A 20,883-nucleotide genomic window follows, 5' to 3' on the forward strand; every position below is an offset into this window, starting at 1 on the left:
ATTATTTCAATTACTTCATTAAAATAATGTAATTGATTAGATCTGATTACTTTTTTTTTACTTTTCTAAATTTCTAATGCTTTCGACTGTTAATCATTTTCAAGCATTTAAACAGGCAGGGTTCACTTTACAGTAGTAGGCTACTCGACACTGATTACTGTCAGACTTTCAAAAGCCTTCAACACTTGAATTAGGATTATGATAATTTTAGAGATGCACCGAATATTCGGCCACCGAAAATTTTCGGCCGAAAATAGCATTTTCGGTTTTCGGCCGATATACTTTTATCACCGAAACAACACGGCCGAAATGTTGTGATGACGCAAATAGAATCCGCGACCTGCACGTGCACCTGCATAGCGCAGACCACGAGCTCCCCGCGACATTCACTTCACACCAGTGAGAACATTCTCTCTCTTCTAATTCCTTTATTCGCAGCACTAAAGCGTCTCCTAACAAAGAGATTAAGACGGACCAAGAAGTGAAAACAAAGAAAAAGTACAGTCTTATAGTCTGTTAGCACACGTCTCACTGAGATCTTTTCGGATCCTCTGCACTTCATCGCGAATGTGCTTGATCCGCGTTATTATAAAGACCATTACTTGGATGCGGAAATAAGGCAGCGCGCACGAGAAATGATCCAGGCCGCGCTGGATACGGAGAACCCGCGTGGAAACGAAGAAGCTTCAAGCGCAGGAGACTGCGATCAGAGCGCAGAAAAAAAGACTCTCTTGTCTTTTCTGGTGTCTGCACCAGATGAGGGGTATGCACCCTCGTTGTCTGATGTGTTCAGTGGAATTCTGCAAGAAAGTGCCTCAAATAATAATAATACTTTGGCTATTTTGTTCTTAGGCTAATATATATGTGACATTTTATATATATATATATATATATATATATATATATATATATATATATATATATATATATATATATATATTAGTGCTGTCAATCGATTAAAAACTTTAACTAGATTAATCACACATTTTTTCTGTGATTAATCGCAATTAATCGCAATAAAAAAAGAAATGTTTTTAATATATTTTTTAATGTAATAATTTCACAGTTAATCAAATTAATGTAGAAACTACATAAAGACAGTATATTTTAAATACTTGTTTAAATGGCATCTTTTTATGAATGAAGGCCAGTATTACTGATATTAATACAGCTACTGATTTTTTTTTATTTTTTTTTACATTTATTATTAGGCTTCAAAAATATAACAGTTTTTAATTTAAGTAAACTTAAAAAAATGCTAACATAAACCCATAATAAATGTCATGTTTACTCCTGCCCTTCCTGTCTTAACAGTTAGGAAATATACAGAAATTTAATAAAGTTATATGCAGTCTGCACTGCATAAACTATAAATTAAATAGTTAATCCTTATTAAAGCTACAAAAGTTATTTAGTCAAGAGCAGCGAGTCATTTTCTCTGTTCCCTTTGTTCTTTAACTTTACTGACAGGAAGCTTTATTGGCTGCTGTCCCTTTAAGAGCAGACAGACACGCGGATCTCACCGTTTATATACTGTCTATGGATCTCGCCTCATTCTCTCACAACTCTTTTTGTTCATTTTAGACTTTATATAAATCATTTAAGATTGCTCTTATGAGGATAATCGACAAAACTGGCACTTTGGGATGTTTATTGTTAGTTCAAGCGCTTAAGAGAACTGGATTCTGGCGCCCTGTCTATGCATTGTGTGTGTGTGTGTGTGTGTGTGTGTGTGTGTGTGTGTGTGTGTGTGTGTGTGTGTGTGTGTGTGTAGCCTACATGTGTATGTGTCACATAAGGGCATTCACAGACAGCGCATTCTCTTTTGTCTTGCCACACTTGAAATGTTTAAAAGCATTTAAATGAATAAGAGAGTGATCATATAATGTAAAGCTAGCCAACGGATGGCAGAAAATACGGATGCTGGGTTAATTGCGTTAAATATTTTGACACGTTAAACCAGACAAAAATTAATCGCATGCGTTAACGCTTTAACGTTGACAGCACTTATATATATATATATATATATATACACACACACACACACACACATACACACACACACACACACACAGACACACACACACATAATATCAGATTGTAGCCATTTTTCTGCTAGATTTTCTGCTAGATTTCTGCTTTAATTTGATAAAAATGTTTATTTATGCCCTGGCCCTATTTAAATACACTCTCTCAAATATTTCTCAAATGTCAGGCAGATGACAAGCTCAAATGCTCAACAGCTAGATGGTTATCTGTCTGAAGTCCCCATCCCCAGAAGTGATAACCCTCCTGCCTATACTGGAGAAGTAATGCACTTTCTAGTCCTACAGAGAAAAATTTCAAATGCACTTCACCTAAATGCACTTTGTTTTTATGAGAGAACCGTTCATTTTAAAACCTTTATGCAGGCCAGTAGGCCTGTACATTATTATTTAATATACACATGAGTGGGATAAATTTTTAGTTAGAATTTTATTTTAATACTGTGCATTGTTGCAATGTGCTTAATAAATATTTGCATAATTTGTAATTATGTATTTTTATGTTTTTTTTTTATAATTTATGTAATTGTTATTATCTTTGAAACTTTAATATTAATTTATGCAATTGCAATGTCTTAATTTTAGTAAAGTTGGTACACGGTCATAGCAATAAATGCAATGGTACTAATAATTAGCATAATTTCTTTCGGTGTTTCGGTTTTCGGCCTTGGTTTTCTCTTTTTCGGTTTTCGGTTTCGGCCAAGAATTTTCATTTCGGTGCATCCCTAAATTTAATTTTAAATCACAGCCATCAAATTGTAATTTTAACACGCCCCACATGTCTATGTCATGATGTGGGAAGATTTGCATAACACCGCCCAAATGATCACATAAAGAAAGAAGTGCTGCCACTGCCATGCTGTGGAGAAGCTGTGTGTTTTGTGGTGAAAACAAAACTACTAACTAGTAATCAGTGGTTAAGTTTTATTTACAACACTGTTCCGAAACAGTTCAATGCAAATATTCAGATGTGTGCAGCACATCTTATGGAGAACAAGGACTGTTTTTTGGGAGAGTAGCCTACAATGCCGGTGTCTGTTTCTATAAAGTAGTTCCAGCTTTGCAAGGACAGTCTGGCGCTTCTGATTCACAGTCTGTAAGTATGTTTTCATATTTAAAGAATTTGCCACTGATGATTTAAATGTGAGTTTTGAGCAGTGTAGAGTAGTGCTTGTTGTTTGTCATTTCTCCGTTTACAAATGCAGACATGGTTTTGTGTTTACGCGGGATGATACGCAATGCGTAAAAAGACAGTATAAGTCATTATAATAAGTAATTATGTCCCCACTGGATGCAAAAAATGCCTAATTTGTAATGGGTTTTCTTGGTTTTGTTTCATCGCGCTGGGACACGGCATCACAGTATGGTAAAGGGCATAACATTTCCATCACAGGCTTGAGGAATTCGGTCAATCACAACACACTGGATGGCTTGTCAGTCAGCATATACCTCGAATGATGAGCTTTGTAAAAATCTACACGTTTCAGAAAGGTGGGACAAAAGAGGAGCAAAAATAATGTACTTTAAGTGGAATCTTAGTTTTTTTGGTTGTTTTACCTTAAACCACATAAACACATTGCATTACACCAAATACTCAAAATAATGTTATTTTTAGTAACGTCATATAACCCCTTTAACATTTTCATAAGAAGTTGTAATTTAAATACACTTTTTTTTCTCTCAGTAAATGTAACAGGTTGCAATTACATTTATATTGTGTCATTAAATTACCTAATTTCATTACATGTGACTAGTTACTCCCCAACACTACTGATCTTCAGGACCTGGTGTTCTTGTACTTTGACCTTGCAGAATCTCTAAAACAATTCAGTTCAGCTATACCTAAAAAAAACTTTTAGGTATAGCTTGAGTTCTAAGAGCTCATAGTGTTCTTGCCTTATCTGTCTTTGCAAATAATTGAAGGATAACTCTGACCTCCGAGGTTCAGGAGAGTTCATATCTTGATCAATATGTCAAAAAAGAAAAAATGTAATGCAATTTTTGGCTCTTGCGCTTGAGGGTTTGTTAGGACGCTGAGATATAGAAAATGGGTGCCAGTACTCTGTGCTAATAATCAAGATACAGCTCACCTCTGTCTGCCTGTCTTATACAAGCTAAAGAGGACAGGTCCCTGTTGAATGATGGATTAAACATCTGTGTTTACGGGACAGGTTCTGTGGTGGACTTATACTTGACATCAAGAGGAAACTTCCCTGGTTCCCGAGCGACTTTTATGAAGGCTTCCACATTCAGTCCATCTCTGCGGTGCTCTTCATCTACCTGGGCTGCATAACCAATGCAATCACCTTTGGGGGCCTTCTAGGGGATGCCACAGACAATTACCAGGTACAGCTCACAGAACATGACAGTTTGTTTAAATTTGCATGTCATCTTCTTTTCTGGAGCATTTTACAAGCACGCTTGTGACCTAGCTTTATCTATAGTTGTCTTCTTTTTTGTCCCTCTCTTTCTCACCTTGTTTCCTTGTCTCTCTCCCTGTTTAACTCTCTGTCAGGGTGTGATGGAGAGTTTTTTGGGCACTGCTCTAGCAGGAACGGTATTCTGCTTGTTTGGCGGTCAACCCCTTATTATTCTCAGCTCAACGGGCCCCATCCTCATCTTTGAGAAACTGCTTTATGAATTCAGCAAGTGAGAGAGCCATCTCCACCAATCCAACATAAGTCACAATCTATTATTGAGGAAAATTCATTAGTCAATTCATTAATCAATCAAGCCTTGATTGCTCACTTTCATCAACCCTTAAAAGACCCTCGTAAATCAACTCTAATCATGGATGCAAATAAGCGACTTCTCTCTTAAGCTCTAGTGTGTTCACTGTCCTTGTATTTCTCTCTCCTGTTTGTTTTTTTAAACTTTCTTTTCCTCAGAAATAATGGGATTGATTACATGGAGCTTCGACTGTGGATCGGAATGCACTCCTGCGTACAGTGCTTTTTCCTGGTAGCAACGGACGCCAGCTACATCATAAAGTACATGACGCGCTTCACAGAGGAAGGCTTCTCTAGCCTCATCTCCTTCATCTTCATCTCTGATGCCATCAAGAAGATGGTGGGAGCCTTTAAATACTATCCCATCAACACCGACTTCAAACCAGACTATGTTACTGCCTACAAGTGCGAGTGTTTGGCACCAGACCCGAGTAAGTCCATTCTTGGTGTAGAGTATGTCAGCACATCAGTCTTAAAATGGTAGAGAAGTAATTGACCCTTTGCAGGGAGTATGACTGACAGGCAATCTGGCCAATCATAACGATGAATCTGCAATGCTTGTCAGACATACAAACCAGACTGGAGAGTAGATTAAAGTCTGTGGTCTTGAATTTGAAAGAATAGTGTGTATTGACATCTTTCCACATTTGAAACATTCTGATTTTCATTCATGTTTATTTCGGGCTATACAGTAACTAAGAAAGAGATGATCGGTTCATGTGCCGCTTGAACTGAGGCACTACAGCGATCTGTCATGACACATTAAAGAGCCACAAAACTGTATTTATTTTTTTTAATTTCTTATATTACAATATTAGAGAATTGAGACTTCATACCAAAAGTAACCTGCTCTGTCTTGTCTGTCGGCACATTGTCAGTTTCCTCTTTGCTTTGAAATGTATTTTATACTGCGTGACAACATGCGTGGTGTTAGAGCGCCATGGCTTTTCAGATGTAGCAACAGTAACTAAGGTGGGCAGGTCTTTTCGAAGGGTCAACTAGATGTAGAGCAAATTTGTATTTATTTAGTGTGTCAGGATTTACATTTTACTTAGATTTACTTAGAATAAATGTGACCCTGGACCACAAAACCTTAATCTTAAATCGCTGGGGTATATTTGTAGCAATAGAAAAAATACATTGTATGGGTCAAAATTATAGATTTTTCTTTTATGGCCAAAATTATAAGGATATTATATAAAGATCATGTCCCATGAAGATATTTTGTAAATTTCCTACTGTACCTATATCAAAACTTAATTTTTGATTAGTAATATGTATTTCTAAGAACTTCATCTGGACAAATTTAAAGGTGATTTTCTCAATATTTAGATTTGTTTTGCACCCTCAGATTCCAGATTTTCATATCTCAGCCAAATATTGTCCTACCCTAACAAACCATACATAAATGGAAGGCTTGATGTATAAATCTCAATTTTGAAAAAAATTGACCTTTTAAGACTGGTTTTGTGGTCCGGGTCAAAACTGGTAACACTCTACAATGAGGTGCAATTAGTTTATGTTAATTAGTTCATTTTCTATAATTTATGAATCTAGTATTAATTTCTGTTAAATTATAGATATGCTGTTCAAACTAATATTTGTCTGTATGCTATTAAAACTTATAATTTACTAATGTTAATCCAATTTGTACTTTTTACATTTATTCATTTGGCAGACACTTTTATCCAAAGCAATTTACAGTTATACAGTTGAGGAATACAGTAATCTTTTGTTTAGGTTGCGTTTAGTTATCTAATTTAAAATTATTTGCTATTTTAAATTGTAATATTTCACCATCAGGCAATTTGTAAAGCGCTTTGGATGGCCATGGGTCTTCTGAAAGCGCTATATAAATGCAGTCCATTTACTTTAAAAAAAGACCAACCCTCAAACATTAGCGTATATAATGTAGATCAATATGCTGTAAATGAATGAGTCATTAATATTTCAGTTTGTATCTATTAACTTATGTCAATAAATAAGAGCTTATTGTAAAGTGTTACAGAATATATTTCACTTCGGAGTCACTGCACTGTAAGTTTGCATAATGTAACATTTAATTTCTTGATTAAACCAAGTTCCTTTGGGAGTTTGAAGGGAACTGGCCGAGTGCATGTGATTACTGTAACTTATTTGTGTTCTGTTTGTTTTTGCTGCAAACCCCAAACGTGGCCTTCGATTGATGTGAGTACTTTTCAATAAGCATGAGTTTAAATCAGACAAAAGGCATGCTTTTTTTTATTAGTTTGCACTTAGTTATATGGCTTGCAGCTGTGAATGTAAACTAGCAATGAGGTCCTTTGAAAGTAGTTTAGGCATAAAGAATTGTTTCAAAAACCAAATGAACATTTCAGTGGAGCTACTACACCTGCAGTCATTTTCAATTGCCAAAGCTGGCTTTGATCCTGGATAAATCCTTCTAACACAGTATTATTCAGATTTCCATTTGTTCTGCTCATTTTCCTCTCTGATTCTCCCTCTCTCGGTTTTGTTCAGTGGCACCAATGATCTTCGATGTTGTAGTCCCAGTGGCAGATAATTCCTCTGCTCTCTTTGGTGTAAGTGCTTTATGTCTTCACCTCACTCACATCTGTTAACATCTGTGTTAGCATGAGCTCAGATTAGATAACAGCTTTTGAATCCATTCTATTTGCTCTAACTATCACTGATTTAATAACCCACAATGATACTTGGTGTTTTTTTATTATATCATTATGAAGGAAATATCAATCTGATGTAAATCCAATGATGTGGATGCTTTCTCACTGATCTTGGTCTGCTGTATTGCTGTATGGTTTTGTTGTTGTTGTTTTGGCCCTGTCCTGTTTTATTCTCTTTTTCTCTCTTTTTGTTTTGCCATTTATCCACCACACAACCCTTCCTTCCTTTGCCCTTTCTACATTCCTCCTTCCTATCCCTGACTTCTACCTTTTTCTCTGTGTTTGTCCCATCTACTCAGTTGAATGTAACAGCTCTGGACTGGACTCAGCTGAGTAAAAAGGAGTGTGTGAAGTACGGAGGCTCACTGGTGGGAAAATCCTGCAAGTATGTTCCAGATCTTGCTCTCATGTCCTTCATTTTGTTCTTTGGGACCTACACTATGACTGTCGCTCTGAAGAAGTTCAAATTCAGTCGCTACTTTCCCACAAAGGTAAGACTATGGAAGTTTCTTTTTTACTATTTCTTACTAAACTCTTGCAGAAACACGGTGTCACACTTTTCTGTCTTTCATTTGGACCTTGCGTCCCATGTCCTAGTATCTTGGACATGTCCTTTCCTCTTTTTCTTTGTTATGCCAAAATCCTTGAGACTGACCTTTGCTAGTTTAGGATAAAAGTTATCTGTATTCTTTATTCTGCTGATGAGATTCAGTAAGATCAGTAAGATCTTTGAAAGTGTCAAGAGGAAAGGAAAGGACGTGATGTGTGGCCAAGTATGCTGTCCCATACTTTGAATTTGTGCTCTGCATTTAACCCATCGAGGTACACACACAGCAGTGAGTAGTGAACAACTGGACACACACACCCAGAGCAATGTCCAAGATAATAACAAGGTCGAAGTGATAGACAAAATTGCAAGTCTGAAAATCTGTTTGGTTTTTTGCAAGAGGGATTTTTATTATTCTATTTATTTCTTTTGCAGAATTGATCTCTTCATCTTTGTATTCCTGTAAAGCTGCTTTGAATCAATCTATATTGTATAAAGCACTATATACATATAAAAAATGCATCCTTGGTGAGCATAGGAGACTTATAAAAAAAAACTGAATACAACCTAACTATTTCATATTTTATGTTCTCTAACAGGTCACTTGACATATTTGGTTAGCTCTCTCAAAACTTTGTAGTAATTATTACAGCTGAAATTATATATAACTATATATATAGACAGTATTAACACTGTCTGTTCCTCATAGATACTGTATTGCACGTATATGGCGTCTTGCATACTCTATACAAATTAATTTATTCTGAGGTTATTCTGTGTAGTCTCCCAGAAATTGCGTCACTTGTGTCAGAAGCTCAGTCCCTGATTATGTGCCTGTCAATAATAAATAAATAAATATGTAACTAAAAACATTCCAGTTATCGTTTTGACATTTGTTTCTGCATTCAAAACTGTCGTAATTTGACAAAAGGTGGCAAGTTTCCAGCCCAGTATATTATATGTAGCTCTTCAATGACATTATGCTCTATTTCTGCAGCTGCAGCTACCTGTTTTATTCATTCTTTTTCTATATGTATATATATGTTCTGTCTAGCTAAGGAAGTTGATTAGTGACTTCTCCATCTTCATGTCCATCATGACGTTTGTGGGGCTGGACATGCTAATAGGTTTGCAAACTCCCAAACTCATTGTGCCTACAGATTTCAAGGTGAGCGTAAATGAAATTCGACTGGAGAATAAAACTGGAAATAAAATCTTGTTTTTTTTCTGAAGCTTTTCAGTAAAGAAGCTTCTTTAGTTTGTCTCAGTGTTGTTGTTGTTGATTTTTTTCCTTTTCAAATCACGTAGCCCACACGTGCCGGCAGGGGTTGGCTTGTGATGCCATTCGGAAAGAATCCGTGGTGGGTTTACCTGGCAAGCTCTGTGCCTGCGCTCCTTGTCACCATCCTCATCTTCATGGATCAGCAGATCAGTGCAGTCATCGTCAACCGCAAGGAAAATAAGTTAAAGGTATCCATGCAGAGAGCAGATCCTTCTTCAACCGTTCTATTCATGTCCATTGACATCCTCACACTCTCGCTCCGTTTGCTACAGAAAGGCTGTGGGTACCACCTGGATCTATTGTGGGTGGGCGTTCTGATGGCAGTCTGCTCTTTTATGGGCCTCCCGTGGTATGTGGCAGCCACTGTCATTTCCATCGCTCACATCGACTCACTGAAGATGGAGAGTGAGTCTAGTGCTCCAGGAGAACAGCCGCAGTTTCTAGGTGTGAGGTGAGACAGACATAAATAACTTCTTTTTGGTCTGTCGTTGCCATCATTTCTGACTGGCTCATTACAGAGTCAAAATTCTCTCATTTAATAACAGCCATATATTAAAAAATGGTTATTGAGAGCGGGCTATTTAGACATATTACAAATTTTAATGTCATAAAATCTAATTTACATGAGGAGGCGGACCACATCTAAATCCTAATCGTATTCACTCCACGCAGAACAGATGCCAAACCTCGAAATGTAGCTATAAATCATATGGATACAGTTGAAAACGCTGAAATAGATGGATGCATGTACTGTGTTTGGTGTGAATCAGGCACTTAGCTATCAGTATTATGTTTTTTAAATAAAAGCATATCAAGCAAAAGTAATACACATGATCATAAGTTGCCACTTTTGGTAGTGATCAGTATAGTTAAACAAATAAATGCACTAAAACTATGGCTGTGCAGTACATATCTGAGTTCTCCACTCACGGTAAGCTTTTATTGTTTCTTTTCTCTCACTCTTATTGCTTCTCTTCCAATTACAGAGAACAAAGACTGACAGGAATCCTGGTCTTTGTGCTGACAGGAGTGTCTATCTTCTTGGCCCCCATCCTGCAAGTAAGATGGTTGAAATGACAGAGATAATTAATAATGACTAACTGTACTATTTCAAATGGGTAAAGAGCAAATAAATGTTATGTACACTGCCGTTTCAAATTTGGGGTCAGTGCTGTATGATTTTCCAATGATTGTGCAAGAAGACTCACCAAAGCTGTCTTTATTTGAAAATACAGTAAAAACAGTAATATTGTGAACTATTATGACAGTCATGGCCTAATGGTTAGAGAGCCAGACTTGTAACATGAAGGCTGCAGCTTCGATTCCCAGTAATTTAAAATAACTGAATATATAATTGAATATATTTTCAAATGATAGTTTTCAAAATTATTACTCCAGTCTTGAGTGTCACATGATCCTTCAGAAATCATTCTAATAGGCTGATCACCGCTGCTCAAGAAACATTTACTGTCACAGTGTTAAAAATATTTTTGTGAAATTGAAAAAAAAAAGCATTTATTTTAAATCCTTTGTTACTAATAAATGTTCATCACTTGTCCGTTTAATGCATCCTTGTACTGAATACTGAACATACTTATACTGCCTTGGCAGCTGAAGTCTATGTGTTTTTTCTGTTTATAGTTCATTCCTATGCCGGTCTTGTACGGAGTCTTCCTCTACATGGGTGTTGCTTCTCTTAGTGGCATCCAAGTAAGTGCCTTAGGGATCTAACCTTTTCCCAACCAGACTGATTGGAACAGCTCTGACAGCCAATGTACATTTATTGTTTTTGAAATTCCTGTTTTATTATCATACCAAACTTTCAAGCTATACAGGGAAAACATCACAACCTGCAGTTTGCGTGAGAATGTAAAACTCATTTGCATGCACGCCACAACTGTTTAGTGATTAGAAATGAGTGGTGTTGTGGGAATGAATATTTGCAGGCTGGCTGAGTTTACTGAGGCAATTTTGAACTGCATTTTGATGAGGCTGTCAGACTGCAGTGACAATCCACCCTCTTGTGTAGTTTGGCAGTGGCCTGGTGCTGCTTTGCTGTGCTCTAGTAGTTAAGTTTAATGTCAGGTAGAGAACAAGAGGGGGACAAAGGCAAAATGATGGACCTCAAGCACTTTTATTAGATGGAAAGAGACACTTGGGTTTGAAATGACATTAGAGTGAGTAAATAATGACAGATTTTTCATTTTTGTCCACTGCGTATCTAATTAAACATCCTGTCTTTTATAGTTCTGGGACAGGATCAAACTGATTATGATGCCAGCAAAACACCAGCCAGATTTCCCATATCTGCGTCACGTACCGCTGAGAAGAGTCCACCTGTTCACACTGCTGCAGATTGTGTGCTTAGCTATTCTCTGGATCCTCAAATCCACATTCCTCGCTATCATCTTCCCTGTCATGGTATGATAACATTTTATATTGCCACACAAAAATATAAATGTATATCATGAGTCAAAACTACATTAAGTTTCCATAAAGCTTTCTGAATATAATCTATTCAGTAAGGGATCAGTGTACTTCAGTATATTGTATGATTTTAACTTGTAGTTAAATCATGCTGTGAAGAGACCATCTTGTTGAATTCAAATGCATTTTCAATGGTCTGTAATTTAGTATATAATTGACTTCTCTAGGTTCTTAAGAATAATAAATATTAAGAATGCATTAAGCATACAAAAAAAAAGTTTTCCCCCCCTCGATACCCCAGATACTTGGTCTTATGGTGATACGAAAGATGTTGGACATGGTCTTCTCTCAACATGATCTGGCATGGCTGGATGATATCCTGCCTGATAAGAAAAAGAAGAAAAAAGAGGAAAAGAAGAACACCAAGAAAGACAAAAAGAAAGGCAAAGGAGGGAATGACAGTGAAGACGTAAGTGTTTTATTAGTCCGATGCAGGCTGCTGGGGTTTAAATGAGAGAAGTTTTATTTGACTTAAGTCACGTAAATATGGATCTATTTAAATGATTTTTGACATCCACACTGCTGTATTGTGTTTCTCTGGTGCCACCTTCTGGTGGAAAACCTCAGACAAACATGACACATTCTAATCTTCGTCTGTTCTTTGACCCACAGGACAAGTATAACCCCTATACAAACTGCTCCCCCAGTGATTCGGACTTGGATCGCAGGTACTGTGTGCTCAAACTACACGTTCCCTACCGTGACCTCTTACAGGCGCCAGACTCCAACTCAGAGTGGGCGGCACGATGCCAACCAGGCAGTTACTACTGATTTCCTCTAAAATACGCACCTCCACTACATTTAATAATACTAAAGATTGCGTTCATATGTACAATCAGTAGAAATAGATGACATAGTTGAGAAGCAGCTCAGAATATTAAATGTATAACTGCTAAGACCAATAAATAAGGTCATGCGAAACCTTGCATATGGGTTTTTGCTATCTTTTCATTGTCCTTGCCATGCGCTTTGAAGCAATGCAGATAGAATTGTTTTCATGCAACCACCAGTATTTTACTCTTCATGCTTTTATATATATATATAAAAAAGTGTATTTTATGGTGTTATGCATATGTATTATTTATTTTGCTTACATTTTCACACCTAAAGGAACAGCACACATAAATAATAATTACTGAACTTTTAATAATTAGATGTGGGAAGTTTGTTTATATAAATACTTGGAAAGGAGCCAGGGATAAAAGTTCATATTTGAATTACATTTTGCAAGCTTTCTAGAATACATTTTCAGTAGCTATAAAGTGCATAATGTAACAATGTATATTAGTTCTTTTAAGGAATTTTGGTTGTTTCTTTCCCTGTATAATTGTGGTTCCAATAAGAGTGCTTCTATAGAATTAATCTGTGCTTGTACTAGATTTTTCTAGGTTTTTTCCCCCATCCTGGGTTCCTCTGAAACTATATTCACAACCAATACTTATCCAAATGTGTGCCTCTGTATCATTCTGATGTAGAAATGATGTAAAATCTGCTGGGTTTCATGTCTGCATTGCTGTTCAGAGGGCATGGTTTGGATGAAGTGTTCACTTTAATAAAGGTTCAATTTGTTCACATTAGTTATTGCATTAGGCATCATTTGGATTATTATCATATCAGATATTATAGCTATTGTTAACTGTTAACGATCATAATACTTTATAATTATACTATTACTATACATTATTTTTATATAAATACATATAAAACATATAAATTTATATAAAACATTTAAACACTTTAGTTATCTCCTTAACCCAGGACAAGCGTACTGAACCTTTCTCCTGCTTTGGGTGTCCTTATCCCAGATCTTTCCCCTGGAACACTTGCAGTCACCTGCAACTAACATCTTAATACAGACTGCTCCTTAGCTGTTCCTCTTTCCTCTCATAGCCCTCTCCTCTTTCTCCTCCTCACTCTTGTAACTGGAAGTTGCCATTCCACAGCATCACTCTGCACCTGAAGATCTCCTGTCCATCATCTCCGGCGATGCCGATGACCAGAGGGATGTCCTGCCCCGTGCCCCAGGTGAAGATTGAGATGGAGTCGGACTATGACGAAACTGATATTAACCCTAGAGGCAGACACAGAGATCACAGGGACATGAGCAGCGAAACAACGCTATAATGTTGGTTCTCCAGTTGTGCAGTGTGGAACATTGCATGCTCCATCTCATCGTGTTTGAAGATCCTGTGTGGCTAATACACAAGTTTTTGTTCACTTATGGATCAGACAGCACTTTATGGATACACATAACTGTGATGTGGCATAAGAAGATAGAGGTTTAATTATTTTAAAGGGCAAACATTGAGCCGAAATGTATGATTTAGTCAAAGGATGCATTAAGCATCAGTGTTTTTTACTTTAAACAGCTAAAAATTCAGTCAGTTTTATTAAATGGAAACAATATAACACCATAGATAATGGAAAGGCAGAAAGGTTATTTTCTTACTACAAATGAGAATATATTTTAGACAAATTCTGTTTATGTTAATACAGGACCTTTGATATGGTGACAGGGATAAACAACTCTGACTTTGTTTTCCTCTGTAACTGCTACCTCTGGGTCTAGTAGTGTTGCCTTTCTCCAAACAGTCATGCTTTTTCCTACCTTTCCCTTTCTTTTCCTGCCTAAATCACTCAAAAATCAAAGTTGTGGAAAAGAAACAACCAAAAGACAAGTTTTGAAATAGCAAAAGGAAGAGGTTTTGCCCTTACATTTTGTTTCCTTGAAAGTTTCAGAAGGCTTGTGTGACATGTGTTCAGAATACTTAAGATGTATTTTTTTCTGTATATGAATGTGTGTAAATGGAAAGGTTGCAAATGAATTATATTGGCCGACATGAGATTTAACCTCTGGAGGGAAAAAAAAGAGAACTTTTTAAGATACAATAATTCTGTTTCCTGGCAACTTGAATTTTGGTAAAGGAAATGAGGTGGCAGATTAAAAATATTTACTGAAATTAATGTTTTTGTACATATATGCCATAGAATTGTTATTCTTATTTTTGTTTATTTTATTTTATTGTACATCTCAAATTCCTAAATAGTAACAGTTCATCCTAAGATGAGACATTGACTAACATCAATAGCAGGTTAAAAACCAATACATTTACAACAAATTAAATATTTAATCAGGTCATTTACACTCAAAACTACCCAATAACATAAATCAACTCCTATACCTTTAGTACTGATTATAAAGAGGGCACCAAAATATTTTTTTCTGGATTGCTGACTCATTGAGCAAAGCACCATGAATTAGACTCATAAATGATCTCCCATATGGACTGAACAACATCATGTTAAAGAACATTGTTACTAGTATCGTCAGGCTCCATGCTGAAGCCATCACTGAATCTGTCACTCTCCACTAGTGTGGGTCTCTTACCACACATAGGGCAGAGTTCGTTCCTCTCATGTGAAGCTTGCATTCATATGATCAGGTTCCAGCGTGTGCCTGAGGAGATGGGCAGAGCTCCTTGCATGTGCTGGCCTCTGTGAAGCAGAGCTTCAGTTACGTGATGCTCCACTTCCACACACTCCGTCTCACTCAGAGGCACCGAAAACAAACGCACATGATCAGGACACTGACTGTAAATACAATTTTGCTTGTGCTGCCCACTGTTTCATCCAAAAATGTGAATGTCTTTGTAAAGTAAACTAAAATGATGTACAATCATGAAATAAAATCTCTTCTTGAAGAAAGTGTTTGCTTTAAGTGTTTTAGGGGAGATGAATGGTGAATGTGATATTATTTCATTTTATTCGACATTGTAAGCAGAAGATTATACGTTAAATCCGATTATTAAGGACCCCCCCTCTTCTAAAATAATAAATAAAACTAAATAAGTGATTTGCATGTAAAAATCATTAGGCATGATATTAGGCATGTGGTTTCCAAAAGTAAATAACTGACATTTATATTTTCACTGCACATAAAGCCACAGCAAATGATTTCTATATATATTGTAAGTTGTATTGAGCATTTTTTTCTACCCAATATATAGTCACTTTGATGCAAAAACCTGAAGATATGAAAAAATATATATATATACTTGCAGGTTAATTTTGACAGACCAGGGGTCTCATTTATAAAACTATGCGTAGGATCTTTACTAAAAGTTTACGTGCGCCCAAAAGCCAAAAATGGCGTACGCCAAAAAATATTCCGATTTATAAAACCGTGCGTACGCACACCTGTAAGCAATGTTCCCTTTATAAATCACAGATCACCCGCAGATGTGCGTACGTGAACCAGCCTCATATCCCGCCCTGTACACGCCCATTTTTAACCATAAATAGTCAATGCAAATCACCTCATGATTGCTGATCAGCATGTAAATGAGAGTGGAATCCCATATATACCTGGAAAACTGGCATGCGACCCGCCAATTAATTAATCCAAGAAAGTGAAAACGTGCATTTCTGTTAGCCTAATTTTAATAATGGCGACAGGTGAGAAAAGAGGAAAAAAAAGTAATTTCTCAGATACTGAGATTGAAACACTTGTAGGGGAGGTGGAGGCTCGGAAAACTGTGTTATTTGGTGGCCACAGCAGTGGGGTCACTAATAAAAAGAAGCAGTGCGAGTGGCAAAGTATTGCTTCTGCCGTCAATTGTGTCAGTGGGACAGAACGGACAGTTGCAGAATTAAAGAAAAAATGGTCCGACCTGAAGGTATACAAATTTTTTTTTTTACCAACATATTACATTTGTGTTTTATTAGGCTATATACCTATATAAATAGCAATATTGATTTTCAAAAAGTTTTATTTACATGTGCTTACAGTATGCAAAATATGTGAAATAAAGATTCTCATTCATTCAAGGTGGAGGCAAAGAGAAAACTGTCCTCCCACCGCCAGAGCGTGGCTGCAACTGGTGGGGGCCCATGTACAGCTGATCTCACATCAGTGGACAGCAAAATCGCGGCTATAATTGGGGAGGTCAGCGTGTGTGGTATTGTGTCGGAAAAGGAGGGAGACACTGACGTGACTGAAACCACAAAGGAGCAAGGTTAAACCGATTTTTAATCATTAACGCTGTACATTTGAGTGTGTGGGGTGATAAATGGATAAATGTTGCCAATTGTTTGTCCTCCAGTCCTTCCGGAGTCTGAAGCTGTAAATGAACAGGAGGTTCAGGGTGAGGGGTTCTCAGATGCAGATGCACAGCGTCCGGCTCAAAGCAGTGCCCCTTCTGCGTCTGGCACGTCCAAAAGTGGTCGGGTACTCACTGACGCAGTCCTGCAGTTACAGCGAGAGACAATAAACGCTGTCAACAGGGTTGCAGATGAGCTACGGCAGATGAGAGAAGTGATGCAAGAAATTGCACAATCATTAAAAGATGCAGTTAAAACATGAACCTTGAGTTTTGTCTTTCTTTACAAACGCCGCATGACATCCTCACGGATTCTTGCACCTTGTTGATATCCCTCTTGTCGGCCAGGGGGCTGTGGCTCGGGGTCGTAATGCTGGGGTAGAGGGAGATCAGGAGGGAGAGGAATACCGTTTCTCAGTGCTATATTGTGCAAAACACCACACGCCCTGACAATCTTGCACACTTTTGCTGGATGGTATAAAAGTCTGCCACCCGAGGCATCCAGAGCACGCCATCTGCATTTCAGGATGCCGATGGCACGCTCCACAACTGCGCGGGCACGAGAGTGGACCTCGTTATAATGAGTTTCCTCTGCGCTCTGCGGGTTTAAAAATGGGGTGAGGAGCCAGCGTCTCAGGGGGTAGCCACTGTCGCCTGCAGGTTATAATTATATTAAAAACAAAATTGTTACAGTTTCTACTTTTTAATATTGTTAAACTCACCAAGAAGCCAGCCATCACGTACTGCGCCTGCATTTAGTCTGTTCCCTACACTGCTATGTGTCAAGATAAAGGAATCATGTGTTGAACCAGGCCAGCGTGCCACAATGTTTGTGAGGGTCATGTTGGAGTCACATATGATTTGCACATTAATAGAATGCACATGCTTTCTATTAACATAAGCAAATTCATTTTCAGATGGTGCCCTTATAGCAACATGAGTGCAGTCAATTGCGCCGATTACATTTGGGAAACCAGACATTGCTGCAAATTGCGTTTTAATTTCGGCCTGTTCTCGCACAGTGTAGGGGAACCTGATGTATCGACTAACCATATTAAGTATACCATTTAAAACGACAGATATTATGGCACTCAGGGACGGCTATGATATACCAGACCTATAGGGTGAGATGATAGATTCCAATAGAATTATTTCATATACAAAAAGGTCTTAGAGACAAATTTGAGGATTACTTATAGTTTTTTTATATTATTAATTTACCTGTCTGCCAATTCCCGCTGGAAACAGCCGGTTGCCAAGAACCCCAGAGTGGTGAGGACTTGTATTTGGACTGGGATGGCATGGTTCCGGCGTGTTGCCCTCTCTAATACTGGACCCAATTCAGCACATAGATCCAAGAGCACAGCTCTAGGGAATCTAAATCGGCTTATTAGCCAGTCATCATCATGGGCCAGGAAATCATCATGGTCCCTGAAAACTCGTTCTCTCCTTATTCTGCCATTAGCGTAATCCTCCAACAGTGCCAGGAGTGCCATCATGAAGCATTACATACCCGGGTCACCGGAGAATTTATATGTTTCTAGCAAATAGACTGATCGTTAACACCTTGACAAAATCACTTAATTAATTTGTGGGCGAAAATTTAAGACGAAAATGTTATAGTGAACACATGCTTCTTGACGGTTTTGTAATGAACACCGTAATAGTTAGGACCGATGATGAGTAGCGATTGTGCTTCATGACTGTATTTGCAGACTTTGACATTTTATGATATAGGCTATGTACATTAAGGAAAATATTTCCTTTTTACACTGTGTTCTGCAGTTCTCTAATAAAAGGGTATTTCATGCTATTCTGTAGGCTATCACATGTATCGCGCCATGTCCTCCTGTGCTCCCGTTGTGGACAATGTGACTGTAAGGCAGCGCTGATTATTATTTTATTTTACTTTTAATACATTTTGAATTACGTTTGGATTTTACTAGATGTATATAGCCTAAAACAATCGGCACAAATAACACTGTTGGGTTTAATCTTCATGATAATGTGGATATAACGTATGAAATGGAGTGAAAATTAAATGTCATTCATTCTTATAATCGTTCTTCTCACATTTATTTTCTACAATCTAACTTCAGTTCACGACCTCACCATCGGTGTCGCCAATTCCCTTTGTCTCCAGAATGTGCGTACGCACGGCTCAAAGTTTGCTTAAAGGTGCGCACATTCTCCCGTCAAGTTTGTTTTTTATAGATCACAACCTTTGCGTGGGAACTGGCGTACGTACGTTTCCAGCCCCGTTTTGTGCGTACGCACGCTTTATAAATGAGGCCCCAGGTGTGTCTGTATACATTTTGATGAAACTTGAATATTGAGATATGAAGAGTTATTAATATAAGTTTAACAGGACAAAAAAATTGTCTAGGAATTCTCAAAAGTTGTTTTCATAACATCACATAAATTTCAAGCTCTATTATGAATTTTAACTCACAGCACCTGTCTCATGTCACCAAAGAACAAGTTCCCCACCGTAGAGTTTCTTCTGTAATTTGGCAGTCAACAGATTTCAACTGAAAACTGAGTAAAGAAGCAGCTCACCTGCCTCTGTTTGGATGAGTTTCATTAGTCCTTTCATGGTTGCATCACTTGAAATACAGTATTTTACCAACTGTAAAAACTCTGGGGCCAGGAATGACTCCTTGCAAAGGATAGATGCTACTGTGGTATAGCAGTAAACGAGTTTCAATCTTAGACTACTGAATATAAATACCTGCAGATGATAAACATGTTGATGTAGTGGTGCATCGATCTCCCTAATGGTAGTAGCTGCTCTCTCTGCTGATTTCAGTTTATCACTCTGGCGTCGATTTCGGCATGCATCTATAAATACACAACTGAATAATAAATAACCTCCCTCTTACAGCCTGGATCTCCATCGTTATGACAGGGGTGATTTCTGCTCCAGAGCTCACTCACCTTTCCAAGCACATCTCTGAACTGAGATTCAGACACGCAACCCATTGATCTGAGGATCTTAAATGTCACAGGTGTTCAGAAGGAAATGGCGAAGTATTTAATATATATATTACATACATTTGACTATATATCCCACGACTTTATATTAATAACCACACCACATACTCTTATATATTTATACAGGTGTAAAAGCTATTTATACATACGAGAACACGTTTCGACACGAGCTCCGCCCACAGACTGAATGTTTTGGAACAACCAGAAATATGTCCGTAAAGGAACAAACAGCGTCGATAAAATGAATAACTAATTTAAATAATCTGGTTTAATAATGCTATATTTTTCTATGTATATAAGTACAATTATTCGAGACGTATCTTGCATGAATTCCTATCTAAAAAGAGCGATGGTAATGTTTACATCCTGGTACGTCACTTAATTCCTTCCGTCTGACTGTTTTTTTATTGTGTGTGAGTGTGCAAGTTCAAGGCAAGAGTCGAGTTGTAATTGTCCCCTTTGTTTGGTGCGCCTTTATTTATAAATTTAAAATGGGATGATTATATAGCTGTGCCTTCTGTTATGTATTTAAAGCCTGGGACCGTATTTTGGCAGCAGAATGTTGAGTGTGGACTCGTTGGCCGTGGCAGAAGAGGAGGTCGTGGAGTGCAGCTCAAACAGACTGGGGGACATTTACACGTTTGTTGCCGAGGGCTGATATCCTCAATCCATGAATCCTATTCGCAAGAAAAATCTCAAAAGATATGCTCAGAAATGTATGATTGACGGTGAGAACAAATCTTGTATATGTTACATTCTTTATCATTTTAAGAAATTTCCGCAATCTTGGATGCTTTCAATGGTTTGCAGTACTTCCTGTAAAACAAAGACAGAAGGCAATTATTTCTCAATTTAACATGTTAACTTTGACAGGCTATATAAAAACCATCTCTCTATATATGTTTATCAGTATGCACTTTATAATTATAATTAGACAATTTTCAAGTAAAAAAACAACAAAAAAAACTATATTTCCTCCTAATGTTTGAAATGCTTGTCCCCCTCAAATCCAGTCTATTTTAGTATGTAAAACTGCT

At 37.4% G+C, this 20,883-nt stretch overlaps 1 protein-coding gene and 1 long non-coding RNA gene across 4 annotated transcripts in view; one reads left to right on the forward strand and one right to left on the reverse strand.

The window, feature by feature from the left end:
* Positions 1 to 14,105, forward strand: part of slc4a5a (solute carrier family 4 member 5a) — a 26,914-nt gene extending 12,809 nt beyond the window's left edge. Inside the window, exons 13-26 of the mRNA XM_059550837.1 lie at positions 4,217 to 4,391; positions 4,561 to 4,694; positions 4,934 to 5,205; positions 7,301 to 7,335; positions 7,737 to 7,928; positions 9,039 to 9,152; positions 9,293 to 9,454; positions 9,539 to 9,717; positions 10,253 to 10,325; positions 10,908 to 10,976; positions 11,514 to 11,687; positions 11,995 to 12,162; positions 12,366 to 12,421; positions 13,697 to 14,105. Coding sequence (XP_059406820.1) covers positions 4,217 to 4,391; positions 4,561 to 4,694; positions 4,934 to 5,205; positions 7,301 to 7,335; positions 7,737 to 7,928; positions 9,039 to 9,152; positions 9,293 to 9,454; positions 9,539 to 9,717; positions 10,253 to 10,325; positions 10,908 to 10,976; positions 11,514 to 11,687; positions 11,995 to 12,162; positions 12,366 to 12,421; positions 13,697 to 13,877 — 1,984 coding nt within the window. The 3' untranslated portion in view covers positions 13,878 to 14,105. The remainder of the gene's footprint in view (positions 1 to 4,216; positions 4,392 to 4,560; positions 4,695 to 4,933; positions 5,206 to 7,300; positions 7,336 to 7,736; positions 7,929 to 9,038; positions 9,153 to 9,292; positions 9,455 to 9,538; positions 9,718 to 10,252; positions 10,326 to 10,907; positions 10,977 to 11,513; positions 11,688 to 11,994; positions 12,163 to 12,365; positions 12,422 to 13,696) is intronic.
* On the reverse strand, positions 11,382 to 20,128 carry LOC132141380 (uncharacterized). 3 transcript variants are annotated; one of them, XR_009433892.1, is made up of 5 exons: positions 19,790 to 19,989; positions 19,584 to 19,693; positions 19,412 to 19,511; positions 13,528 to 13,824; positions 11,382 to 11,679 (listed from the first exon to the last, which is right to left on the reverse strand). It is a non-coding gene; the product is annotated as an uncharacterized LOC132141380 (long non-coding RNA). The 3 variants fall into 3 exon arrangements; XR_009433893.1 differs by lacking the exon at positions 11,382 to 11,679 and adding an exon at positions 11,930 to 12,076; XR_009433894.1 differs by lacking the exon at positions 11,382 to 11,679 and adding an exon at positions 19,996 to 20,128 and having other exon boundaries at positions 13,687 to 13,824; positions 19,790 to 19,846.
* Between the last annotated feature and the right edge of the window lie 755 nt (positions 20,129 to 20,883).

The sequence above is a fragment of the Carassius carassius genome, chromosome 5, assembly GCF_963082965.1.
Source record: "Carassius carassius chromosome 5, fCarCar2.1, whole genome shotgun sequence".
In the NCBI taxonomy this organism is placed as follows: Eukaryota; Metazoa; Chordata; class Actinopteri; order Cypriniformes; family Cyprinidae; genus Carassius; species Carassius carassius.